The sequence below is a fragment of the Camelus ferus genome, chromosome 2 (assembly GCF_009834535.1).
Source record: "Camelus ferus isolate YT-003-E chromosome 2, BCGSAC_Cfer_1.0, whole genome shotgun sequence".
In the NCBI taxonomy this organism is placed as follows: domain Eukaryota; kingdom Metazoa; phylum Chordata; class Mammalia; order Artiodactyla; family Camelidae; genus Camelus; species Camelus ferus.
This window is the reverse complement of record NC_045697.1, coordinates 90,875,675-90,889,362: the sequence shown is the minus strand read 5'-3', so window position 1 is coordinate 90,889,362 and position 13,688 is coordinate 90,875,675. Positions and strand designations below refer to the sequence as shown.

Here is a 13,688-nt window from a genome sequence, read left to right as displayed (position 1 = left end):
TATCATGAAAAAATATACTAACTCTGATTTCAACAATAACTTTAAATCACTTTGAGTCACTGGATTTTAAATACACTGTATTGTATGGCCTCATTTATTAAGTTAAAAGTGGATCGCTGGGAATTAAAATAAATAAATAAAATAAAATTCATCTCTTGGGTCTTTAATTCTATGATGTGAGGAGCATACATTACCAATTTTATGTACTTAAACAACACAAAAAAATCTTGTAAGCAGACTGAAAATCCTTAGCAGAATACACTTGAGAATTTTTAAAAGTTTAAAAGTATGAAGTTTTAAAAAGTTTAATCAATTTTAGTATTCATAGTAATATTATTTCATAGTATTGTTATCCTGAGACTATTATATCATAGCATAAACAAATAATTCTGTGACTGGTCAGGAACAAAGTTTTTTTTCATGTGTAAAAGGTGATAAAAACATTAAATCTAACAAATTAAAGTTAAAACCTTTAATCCTAAATTTGAACAAAAAATATAAACATAAATTTATAATGTATTTTTCCTTAGAATAATTTCCAAGCTCTTTCAATTGAAAAGGCCTAGAAGCACTGACCAACTCAGCAGTAACTGGAGTACTGACAAAGCTTAACATGGAGCCAGCTGGCAAACGAGAAAGCTGAGTCCAACTCCACTACTACAGAACAAAGTAAAGAAAGGTGGATTTGGAGTTAAAAGTCAATAAACTAAGTATCAAAAACTACTGAGTAAAACCCATCTAACATATTTGTGAGATCATAGTGATAATTTTCTTTTTTAAAATTGAGTTATAGTTGATGTACAATATATAAATTACAGGTGTACAATATAGTGATTCACAATTTTTAAAGGTCATACTCCATTTACAGCTTTTATAAAATATTGGTTATATTCCCCATGCTATACAGTATATCCTTATCCTTATAGCTTATTTTATACCTAGTAATTTGTACCTCTTACTTTCCTACCCTGATACTGTCTCTCCCACCTTCCCTCTCTCCACTGGTAACTACCAGTTTATTCTCTATATCTGTGAGTCTGTTTCTTTTTTGTTACATTCACTAGTTATCTGTACTTTTTAGATTCCACATATAAGTTATATCATATAGTATTTGTCTTTCTCTAACTTACTTCACTTAGTATTCTATCCATCTATTTGTGTAGTCTTCAATTTCTCTTATCAGTGTCTTACAGTTTTTCAAGTCTTTTACCTCCATAAGTAGGTTTATTCCTAGGTATTTTACTTTTTTTGATGCAATGGTAAATAGCATTGTTTCTTTTTCTGTCTACTAAATTCAGAAGCAGTGACGAAAACAGAATTATAACCATTTTGCAGCCACTTGTGAAATAAAAGTTCCAAGCAGTGATTATCAGTGGCTACCAATACCACAAAAAGAGAGACAGTCAAGCATTATGTGCCTCCTAGTGTAAGTATTCATACTACATATGACATATTCTTGCAAAACTTTGAGCCTGAATCAGATCAAGCCTTGGTATCAAAATCACAGTTAAAGAAAATTCAGGGCCAGAAAAGTGATTGAGTAAAACCATGGAGATGTAATCAGAAAAATCCAGACTGTGAGAAATTCTACAGGACAAACAATCTCATTTCTACAACAGTAATATGGAAGGAAAAAGGACACAGTGTGAATCTATAGACTAAAAGAGACATATCAACCTATTGCAGTGTTTGGAACTTATATGGATCCTGATTTTTTTTTTTAAGTGATGAATGAGGAAATTTGAAAACTATTTTATATTAAGGAATTAGTTAATTTTAGATGTGATAATGGTACTCTGTGTTATTTATGTGTTAAAGTAGATAGTTCTTATCTTTTAAAAACACATATTCATGAAAAAACATGAATAATATGATTAGGAGTTTGCTTCAAAATAATCCAGTGGGAGGTAAAGAGAATGAGTGGAGTTGAGATGAGATAAAATTGGCTCTAAGATGATTAAGTAGCTAATGGGTAATGAATACATAGGGTTTCATTATACAATTTGCTCTGGTTTTGTGTATGTCTGAAGTTACTCAAATTAAGTTTTTCTTTAATCTGCCTTCACCAAAGCCTGTAACAAAATTAGTTACACTTGCCTGAAAATGTCAGATTCAATTTACGAATCTCCTAAATGTATATACATTTTCACACAAAGCTAAGGCCTTAAAACAAAAGAATGATGCTAGTGGTATATTTTAAGGAATCAGGTCAGTGAAAAATTTTCCTTATTTAGAGAAGAGAAGCATTCCCAGCAATCTCAAAAATCAAATGAGACACATAAAGAACCAACCAATTCTGTATACTTTCAAGTAAGTGTTTGGGTTTTAGCATGATCTGATGTTAGAGCAGACAACTTTTAGATCACCTTTGTAACTACTTGCCTATTCACCAAGGGTAAGGTGGGATTCAAACTTTGTCCTTTTACAATTTGTACTTTTAAGTCTCTAAAATGTTCTGAAGTTCACCTAAGGATTAAAAAAATGCTGAGTTCTAAAATTTCAAGTCTTTTACCAGATACCTAAATGTTTTCCACAAATACAAAAGAGCAAACTTTAAAAACAATTTGGAACTGCTTAATACTATTCAGACACTTACACAAAAGCAGATTTACATACCTTGCCTGGACTGTGAAGGTGTTACAGGAACTTCTTGGTTTGGCTCAAAAGGAAGTTCAGGTGTTAAGTTTTCAAACTGCTCTTTACTAATGAGATTTAGCTTCTTAAAGTTCTCAACTTCTTGCTGAAGTAGAATGAAGGAATCTAATTACTAAACTGGCTAACAGAGTAACCAACAGACAACAATTGATACCAATCTCAAAAAATGAGTTTTAAAAACATGGATTAATTGCAACAGAATAAAAGAAGATGTTCTAATAAAGAATAACGCATTATACTTAATAACAATTAGTATTCAGTTAAAACAAGCTTGAGAACCCTAAAATATAATGAATATTTTATAGTTATACATTATAAGAACATACATTCTTATCATTATTTGTTGAGTATTTACACATAAGATCACTAGAATACTACAGAATAGGCTACAAAGTAATCTAATACATGTTCCCTACCCTTAAGAAGTGTACAAGTTAAATGAAAAGAAATGTACACATAAAAATATTAGTGTATGAATAGTGATACTCTTTGGTATAAGAATTGAGATCTTCTCAATTCTCATAAGGGAGGCATCACAGAAGGGATGGGACAAAAGTAGCTCCTAATGATGACAATTTAGAGAAAGGGAAAAGTATCCTAAATTTTCAGTAATGTGAGCAAAGATGAGAAGCTTGGAATAAGCAATTATTTATTGAAAGATAATTCAGTGAGAGAAAGTTTCTGTAGAATCAGTGGCAAAAAGTCCTGATAAGTTGGAGAAAGCTACTAGAAGATCTTTAATACTAAGCCAAGAAGTTTCTACCTTATTTTGTAGTAACGGGAAACATGTGACAAAAGATAAATCTAGATGACTCTGGAAGATTCATTTCTAAACCTTTTACAAGCTTGGCAGCAAGGATGCTCAGCAGGTCTGAGTTGTTAGCTCAAAGGAAAAATGGGCCCATCCATACCCCGGGAGTTCCTAAAGCATCCCCTTTCTAAACTATTGTTACATAGTCACTTAGACATTTCCTGCCCTGACCTACACATATGTAAAGCATTACAGAAGTGGAGGCCATTCTCTACTGAAATGTTGTTTGGCCTTAGTGCATAAAGACCATCTATGCCTGGTGTAAGCTATGGTATAAAAAAAAAAGAGCTTGAGAGATTGCTTGCACTCTACTACATCTTAGAGGTTTTCTTTGGTAAACTGTGTATCATGGACATAACTCAGTGTTAATGGGTCCATGACCCTACACAGAGTAACATCCAAAAAGGGTATAAGCAGGTTAGAAAAACAAAAAAGTATTTGTTAGGTGAACCAAATTAAACACCATCATTACAAAATAGTTATGGTACCTTGCTCTTAATAGCTAACCAAAAAATCTTTTCCTTCTGTCTTTAGCATAAATAATTACTTGTCAGCTCACACCATTTATTAGATCCCATTAGCCTTTAAATGAGGATTTATTATCTTCTCATGAAAATGCCTTAAATGATTACTTCAGCTCTTGCCCCATACCAAAATTGCTTTCCCCAAAGTCTTTAATAAGCTCTTCAAGCTAATTCAGAATCATTACTTGTCACTGTCCTTTATAGAGCTTGCTATTAGCACCTCCAACTTCAAAAAACATTTATTGTACATTTATCATATGCCAGAGAAGAAGAAACACAATTCTATCCTGATGGAAACACAAATAATGTTTCCTTTTATTAAATTTAACTTTTTAATCTAATTAAGGTATAACACACAAACATACATATACGTACACACACCTAGAGAAGTGCATAAATCATAAGCATCTATCTCAATGAGTAGTCAAAAGTGAACAGACCTACAGAACCACCATTCAGGTAAAGATAGAATTGCTAGCATCCTAGAAGTACTCATGCTCCTGTCACTACCCTCTCTTTCTTCCTAAAGATAAGCAATATGCTGATTTCAATTCTATAGATTCATTTTCCGTTTTTGAACTTTATAAAAAAAAATCATAACGTATGGCTTCTTTCATGGAAACTTATCTTCCTGAAATTCATCTATAGTTTGTGGCTCTATAGCAGAGGTCAGCAAAGGCCAAAATTTGTTTCTGTAAATGGTTTTACTGGAACAAAACTGCATCCACTTGTTTACATATTGCATATGGTTGCTTCACTGCTACTGCAGAGTTGAGTAGTTGCCACAGTTAATGTATGATCCATAAAGCCTAAAATATTTATAATGTAGCTCTTTACAAAAAAAAGTTTGTCCATCCTTGCTCTATGGTATTCTACTGTATGATCAAATCACAATTAAAAAAAATCCATTCTACTATTGATAAGCATTCAGGTCCTTTCCAGATTACAGCTATTATAAATAATGTTGCTGTAAATATGTCTTCCCAAATCAATAATTTTGGTTAACAGACATACATTTTTATTGAGTATTTACTAGGACTGGAGTTGCTGAATCAGGGAGTACATTTCAACCTTAGTAGAAAATAGCAAATACTTTTTCAGAGTGGTTGTACCTAACTACATTCCCATTAGTAGTATATTAAAGTTCCTATTGCTCTACATTCTCATCAACACTTGGTATTGCCAGTTTTTAAAAACTGAGTCTTTTTGAAAAGGACAAAACTACAGATGTACACAACAACTCTGGTGGACCTCAAGGGCATTATGATTTAAAAATATCAGTCTTAAAGGGTAACATGCTGTATGATTCCACTGATAAAACATTCCGAAAATGACATTATAGAGTGGCTACCAGATGAGAAACAGAGGGCAGGCAGGTGGATGTGAGTTTAATAGCACAAGGGAGATACTGGTGGTGATAAAACAATTCAGTGTCTTGACTTTAATGGTAGTTATGTGAATCTACATATGAGAAAATGACATAGAACTATACACATACATATAAAATAAATGTCAATTTCCTGGTTTTAATATTGTATTTTAATTTTAAGATATAACTTTGGAGGGCTCTTGGTGAAGACTACACTGGACCTCTCTGTACTATTTTTCCAATTTCCCCTAAATCTGTAATTATCTCAAAAATTTGAAAAATTTAAATATGTAGGCACTGATAGGTGTGTTACCTCATTGGGGTTTTAATTTACATATCTCAGATTACTAATAATGATGAAAACTTTTAGTATATTTTATTTGGATAGCTTTTTAGGGAAGTGATTATTTCTGTTGCTCATTTTTCTATAGACTTGTCTTTCTCCTTGATTTGTAAGAGCTCTCTATAAAATGTTGTAAATGCCTTTTTCCACTCTGTAACTTGTCTTTTCACGCTTATGGTGTCTTTTGGTGAAAACCTTCTTTTTAATGTAGTATATTTTATCTATCATTTCCTTCATTGTGTTATTTCCTGTTTAATAAATCTTTCTGTTCTAAAAGATCATGGAGTTAGTACCTTAATCTGTAAGTTTTATTATTTTGAATTTTCATTTAGAACTACAATATATCTAGAACTGACTTTTTGTGTATGGTATGAGATAAGGGTCAATGTGCACTTGAAAAGAATGTGAATTCTGCAGATGTTGGATGTAGTATTTCATTTGTCAATTAAGCAAAGTTTGTTAACTATGTTGGTCACATTTTGTACATCCTTAGTGAGTTTTTCATCTGCTTGCTGTATCTTGCATTTTTCTTGATAACATTTATTAAAATCTTCCCTATGATTATAAATTTGACTATTTGCACCTGTCAATTTTTGTCTTATATATTTTAAGGCTATGTTACTAAATGTATACAAAACTAATATATTTTCTGGGGCAACTAAATGTTTTATGGTTATGAAATGTCCCTTTTTATCTTGAATAATTCTTTTTGCCTTAAAAATATACTTTATCAATAGAGTTACACCAACTTTGTTGTGGTTAGTGTCCCTATTTATTTAAATCTACACATATTTACCCTTTCCATTGCTCTTCATTCCTTTATGTACCTTCAACTTCTTTCTGGAATCATTTTTCTTTGCCTAAAAAACTTCCCTTAGTATTTCTTTAACACATATCTGCTGAAAATAAATTTTCTCAGTTTTTGTATGTCTGATGGCTATTTCATTTTTAAATAGCTTAACTGAGATATAATTTACAAACCATAAAACTCACTTATTTTAAATGTATTATTCAATGATTTGTTTATCTTTATTTCCTAACATTAGTTCTCTTCCAGTACTGTGATTATACCATCCCATTGTCTCCTGGCTTCCATTATTTCTGCTGAGAAGTTAGCTGTAAGTCTTACTATTGATGCTTTTAAAGAAATCTGTCTTTTTTCTCTGGCTTTTGTTATTTGTTGTCAGCAATTTTAAATTATGGCCTTGATGTGGTTTTCTTTGTATTTATATTCTTTGGAGTTTTTAGGACTTCTTGAATTTATCCCTCACTATATGTTTCATCAGTTTTGGTAAAATGTCAGCCATAATCTCTTCAAATAGTACTTCTGCCTTATCCTCTCCTCCTCTCTTCTGAGAATCCAATCAAATGTATGTTTGAGCTTTTGACTGTATCTCCTACTTCTAACACTCTTTTCTGTATTTTCCATCTTTTTTTGCTCCATGCTTCAATCTGGATTTTTGGGGGGTTTTTTTGACTCATCACAGTAATTCTGTATTCAGCTGTATTTTTCTACTGTTAAATTAATTCACTCCACAGAGTTACATTTTTCATTTCTGGAATTTCAATTAAATTCATTTTTAAAATTTTCATTTCTTTTATGAAATTCTCCATTTTATCTTTTTAAAAATGCATATTAACAGCAACAAATTTAAAGTGAATTTTATAACTCTTATCTGGATTTCTATGCATCTGTCTCTATTTTTTGTTGTTCCTTTTTTTTTTTTTCCCATCTTGTCTTCTTGTATGCCTAATTATTTTTTGAGGGCCACACACTATTACTGAAAATCTGAGGCTTAGGATGGTATTTTACTCCAGAAAGAAATTGTGTTTGCTTCAATTAAGTAGCTACACACATCAGCCTGTTGATCCAATGAGGAATTAAAATGATTAGAAGCTTACACTACTTCAAGACAAAAATAAATAAATAAAATTTAAAAAGAAGCAGCTTTCCCTACTGAGATCACATCTTTTTAAGTTCACCCTAATATTCTAGGATATAGGACTTTAGAGTTCCCAAAGCCTGGAAGGCTTACTAGATGTCCCCCTCTAGTTTCTGAACTCTAAGCCCATGAGTTTTTCAGAAAATTTCTTTTAAGTTTCTCAGTTGCTTCTTCTGGAACTGGCAGATGCCTCTAAGGGAAGTGCAGACTTGAACGCCAGTCTTATTTCTTTAGATTTCCTTCTTCCAAATTTTGACCACATGATTCTTTACTGTCTTGTTAGTGCCAGTGTGCCTTCATGTGGATTTTTAAACCTACTTTTATAGTTCTTCTCAGCAGAAGGGCTGATATGAATTACCTAGTCTAGCACAACCAGATGTACAGCCAAAGTCTAATGTTTGTTTTTGTTTTTATAAATTTATACCTTGCCTTGCTCAAAAAGGGACCAAAGAGACAATAATCAGTGGATAAGAAAGACTTGTAAACAAGTTAATTACATTTCAGTATAAGTTAAAAATAGGCACATATGAGGTAAAAAGTTAGAATTTAAAAAGTGATTTTTTTCCTGAGGTGGATAAAAATAAAAGCTATTGAAGAGGTATTTCCTGGGAAAAGTAAAATTTGAACTGGGTTTTGCAATCTAAAGGATGAAACGAGTTTGGCAAGTAAACAATGTAAAACAATACTGCAGGCAGAGGAAATAACACATGCAACTTGGTATTTATGGAGTATAACTTTTAAAACTGAAAGCAGTGGCACAATGAAGATGCATATGTAAGAGCCAAATTATGAACTGTTGTTTGCCAAGAATTTGAACTTTATCTTGAAGAGAGTAAAGAAGCAATGAAGAACATTAAGAAAATTAGGGAAATGGTCAGATTAATATTTTAGAAATTTGAGGAATTTGCATTATTTTCCTTGGGATCACTTACTTTGAAAATAAAGTAAGCCTGAAACTATCTGCAGCCATCATTGCCACCTCATGGAGAAAGCCTGACTTAAATGAAGCTAACACAGAGGAAAAAAGACCAAAGACAGGGGTAGAGAAATGCCAAATCATTCTTTGAAGTCTTAGATAAAGACATGCCAGGAAGCAAGTACTGCTTCTCGGGTTTCTGGTAGTAAATTCCCTCACTTGCTTGGAAGAAGAGAGGAAAGGAGAAAGAAAGAAGACTACTTGGACAAGAGGAAAGCTAGAAAGAAATGAACCAGAGCCAAGAGCCTAGGGTACAAACCATATGGAGAGATGGTTCAGGCCAGAACTGTCACATGGCAGGAGGGATGGATAGGAAAGGATGGACAGGACCTAGTGACAAATGTTGGAAGTCAGAAATTGATGAAGATTCCTAAGGCACCCAACAAAAATTAAAAAATATAAAAGACAGAATTAGGGTATGTTTCCTTTAATTTTTTTAAATGGAGACAAAATATAAATGAGATACCTGTGGAACATGAAAACAGTTAGAATATTGGTTATATAATTCTACTGGTTATATAGTTCAAGAGTCCCACAAAGACGTGAGGAAATCATTAGCACATAGTTAATGATTAAAAACCTAGGAGTAAATTCTCTCACTTGTGGACAAGGTAACAAAGTAATAAAAGAAGCAGGTCAAGGATACAACCAGGGAAAACCACATTTAAAAAGCAATCAAAAATAGTACATTTAAAAATGGTTGAAGTGGTAAATTTTTGTATGTATATTTTAATACACACACACACACAAAACCAGACACCCCCCAGTAAAGGCAAGCAGACCACCTTGTCATGCCATAAGCTATGAAAAGTACTAAAAAATGAGGATATAACAGTTGCATATATGACTCATCTTGAGAGAGCTCTAACCTGACCAAACATGAAACACTTTGAACATCAAAATGAATGACAGGAATGGAATGGTATACATTTTAGACACCATTTAGTGTCAACGGTATACTGACACTGAAAAGATAAAAAGAAAAGAGAAAGTTAAAATTTTTAAAAAAGGAGTGGAAAGTTCTCTTTTACAGAAGAATGCTAACTAATTAACATAGAGGGAATAACAAAAAATTATCATCTTATAAACACCATAGTAATAACTGATTCAGGCAAAAATCATCAATGGAGGGTAAAACACTGAGTGAAGACTGCTGGGAAACACAGTTTTAAAATATCACTCCAGAGATCGCTTATTAATTACAAAGAAAATCAGGTACCTTCACCTGTTTGAAGAAATATGAAGAGAAGAAATATGGTGGACACCATGATAACTAAATGACTGATTCTGGAACTGACATCTTATGTCTCCTGAGGTGAAGTACTAAGTAGGGCACATCAACTATATAATACTCTTGCCAAAAATATTTAACCTGAAACTAATCATGTAGCAACACCAGGCAAACCTAAACTGAGGGACTATTGGCCTTTATTCTTGGATTCTTCAAAAATGTCATTGTCGTAAAAAAAAATAAAATAAAATAAAGCCAAGGAACCGTTCCAAATTAAAGAATATTAAAATCATACAATTCTAAACATAATGTGTGATTCTTGGAGTTGGTATCGAAAAAATAAAAGTAAGTTTTAAAGGACAATATTAGGACAACTGGAGAAATCTAACTATAGACTATATATATTAGATATAGCAGTCTATCAACACTAAATTTTCTGTGTTTGATAGTTCTGGTTATGTAGGAGAATGTACTTGTTTCTGAAAGACACAAGCTTTGCATTTGGGGATAAAGTAGCATAGTGTCTACAACTCTCAAGTGGTTCAGAAAAATGTACATATATATTATATACATCTACATATGTATTATGTAGAGAGAAAAAGCAAATATGGTAAGATGTTAACAAATGTTGAATCCAGGTGAAGGTTATACTGTTGTTCATTATATTATACTTACAACTTTTCTGAAGGTTAAATAAAGACTTGGAGGGAATAAAATATAAATGTATATTTCTGATATATAAATATGTTTATACTATATATAGAAAACTAATACAGGTTAAAAATATCTTTCAAAAGTATGTATTTTATACTTATTTATAACTCATATTGTCAAGAAGAGGACAAGGGGAAGCTGAACCAGCAAGGAAGGTTTCCCTCAGCCATATTTCTTTAAAGAACCCTCGGTGCTTCAACTTCCTGACCTCCTATTCATCCACTATATGAACTGCAGTCTAGATGGTAAGTACAATGGGGTAAACATTAGGAAAAGACAAATTTTAAGGACAAAGTTGACCTTAGAAAAAGTAAGAAATCAGTGGAGAAAAAAAATTCAAGATATAGATGAGCTAGAATATACCTCTTTATGGATCATGATCTCAGAAACCATTTATTTTCTTGCCTTCTTCAAGTAAAACTACAAATAACTACTTCTATTTTTCTCTCCTAATAACCACCAGCAGACATTCCTATCTCTTTTGCTGCCCTCTCTTCTATTTCTTCAGTGTCTGAAAAGTTTGATCATTCTTTGAGCTTTAGTTCTTCCTTTTATACTAAACACTCTAAAATCTACATTTCTGGCTTTCTTATCATCTCTAGTATATAGAGAGATGATAAAAGACATTTTACGTAAATAGACACCATGACACTGACTCAACATTTCCAAATGTGATCTCGGTATCATTTCCTCCCAGTCTTTTCTTGTTAATGTTTCTATTTCTATCGCATTGGTACAATAAATTGTTTCTTTAAAATCCTTTCCCAATTCTGGCATTTCTTCAATTCTCTCAAAGCCTGGAATATAACTGGTTTTTAATAAATACTTGTTTAAAAAAATGCTATTCCTTTGGTTCAGCATTTCACTTTACCCTTGGACTATTATAAATAAGTTTAAACTCAACTTCTGCCCTCCCCTGCTTTGACCTACATTAATGCCTCTGTTAGATTAAATCTTATTAAGCTATATTTGGTTATATTCCTTTTCTTTATAAGAAATGCAATCACTCCATATTCTAAATTCCTACACAGCTTAAGAAACTTCACAATCTGGTCCCATCCCACCTACCCAAACAAACTTCAATTTCAGTAAAGTGCCGTAGTACTAATGCTTAACTTATAGAAATTTGATTATACTTGTTCAGCAATAACAATTACTTTTTTCAAGTGATTATTTTTTAATGCAACCACCATCCTACTCAGTGAACATATGCACTGATATAATTAAAACCAAAAGTGTTAACTCACATAAATAAAAATCCAACAAAAGGAAGTATACGTTTTAATAATGTCCTGACCACTAAAAGTGTCCAAACAGGTATACACTTTAACCATAACCTCAGGAACCTAATTTTACAACTAAAGGCTTTCATGTTTTAAAAAAGGGTTGAGAAACACAGAGCAACACTGACTAAAAGTTAAATTATTTTAAAAATCAGCTTCTTAGGAAAAAGATGACCACGAACAGGGTCACCAAGTTAGAATCTTCACAAATTTGCTAAAATAGTAAGTATTCGAATATTTTACAAATATGATCCTGCTACATTATTATAGATATGATAAATATAATATGCATAATATGATGCAGGGCTATACTTAAATTCACATATGTATTTTACAAGTGGCTTAAGGGAGTTTTAAAGAGTATTTTGGCCATACTCAATTTTCAACTTAAAAAGAACTCTAGAACTAATTCCCAAGTAACATTTAACTCCATTGCATTAGAGAATTCACATACCTAGATCTTCTTAGACCAATCAATGTTGAGCAACTTTTCTTTACTAAAGAAATAATAAAGATTGTAAACTGTGTATTTTTCATAAATTTTATCTTTATCAGGATATTAATAAGTACATTTGTGTTACACATCACTGCAACTCCATCAACGAAGGAGTAGGCTAGAATTTTAGAAATTACAAAGACTGCATTGTAACACTATCTTTGAAGGAGATACTTTAGAAACTGATTTGTTTTTCATTTATTGACTTACATATATTGCTTCAATATTGAATTATTGGTCACTCTTCAACACACTTTCTTTGAAACAAAAGATTTTCATCATCACTGTTCTTAGCAATAATTATAAGACTTTAACATTTATTCAAGAGATAGTCTACCCACTTCTAGCATCAGAGGTTACTTTCTGTCTTCACCTCTCTTTTCTCCATTTCCCCCCTTCAAATCAAGCCAACTGGCTGCCTTCACTACTATGTATAAAATAAGCTTCAAGTATATATTATATAGTACAAGGAATATAGCCAGTATTTTTAATAACTTTAAATGGAGGATAATCTATAAAAAAATTGTGACTCACCATGATATACAACTCAAACTAATACTATAAATCAACTATGCTTCAATTAAAAAAAAAAAAGATGGTTATAACAACTTAATCTAGCACCAAAAATGGTTTATGAGTTCCTGTTGTACCATTCTTTGCAAGGACTTAATATCGTTAGACATTAATTTTATGATGTAACAGTTATGATCTTCTGCTTCTGCCTGTGATGGAATAACTGATACAAGCCTACAATTCTAAATAAAAATAACCGTGAATTGATATAAAATAAGTATTTTTAGCACTGGGTAACTAGCAATGTCAAGACCTTGACCTCTGAGAGAAGAGAAATTCACAAGGTGGACTCCACAATCACCCCAGTTCTCTTTTTCAGTACAACTTCCCACCCATGGCACAACACGCTTCAGCCCAAGCAAAGCATGGCTCTCCTGCTGAGCTGTGAAGGTAGTGCTTAGCATTCAGGGAAACTGAAGCTGTGGAATCTGTGGAGCAGAGCACTGAGGAAGAGGGAACTAATCAGAGTTGGAGGCAATACATTTGAGTAAGGGTCAGACCTCTGTGAATCCTTGGCTGAGGCTGAGCTACAAATATGGAGGATAAGACTCCCTGAAATATATCTAAAAAGGGTGCCGTAGGGTTGAGCTAAACAGATATATTAAAGATCTAATGGTGTTGGGAGATGACAGCATACAGACCCAGCCGAGAATGGAGACCCCCTGTTAACCACTCATTAACACCCAGGGAATCCAGGTGAGACACTCTTTAAAAATTAGGCCATACTATAAAGTAAGGCTCACATCTTATAGTAAGACCTATTCTAGATT

The 13,688-nt window shown here is 32.4% G+C and overlaps 1 protein-coding gene across 8 annotated transcripts in view; it reads right to left on the bottom strand.

Annotated features, from left to right (window-relative positions):
- Positions 1–13,688, bottom strand: part of LARP1B (La ribonucleoprotein 1B) — a 105,022-nt gene that overhangs the window by 37,918 nt on the left and 53,416 nt on the right. For all 8 annotated transcript variants that reach the window (XR_004313610.1, XR_004313611.1, XR_004313612.1 and 5 more), the window contains exon 12: positions 2,617–2,740. Coding sequence is in view for 5 of the 8 variants with exons in the window: in XM_032463142.1 (XP_032319033.1) it covers positions 2,617–2,740 (124 nt within the window). In the remaining 3 variants the exon portion in view is untranslated. The remainder of the gene's footprint in view (positions 1–2,616; positions 2,741–13,688) is intronic.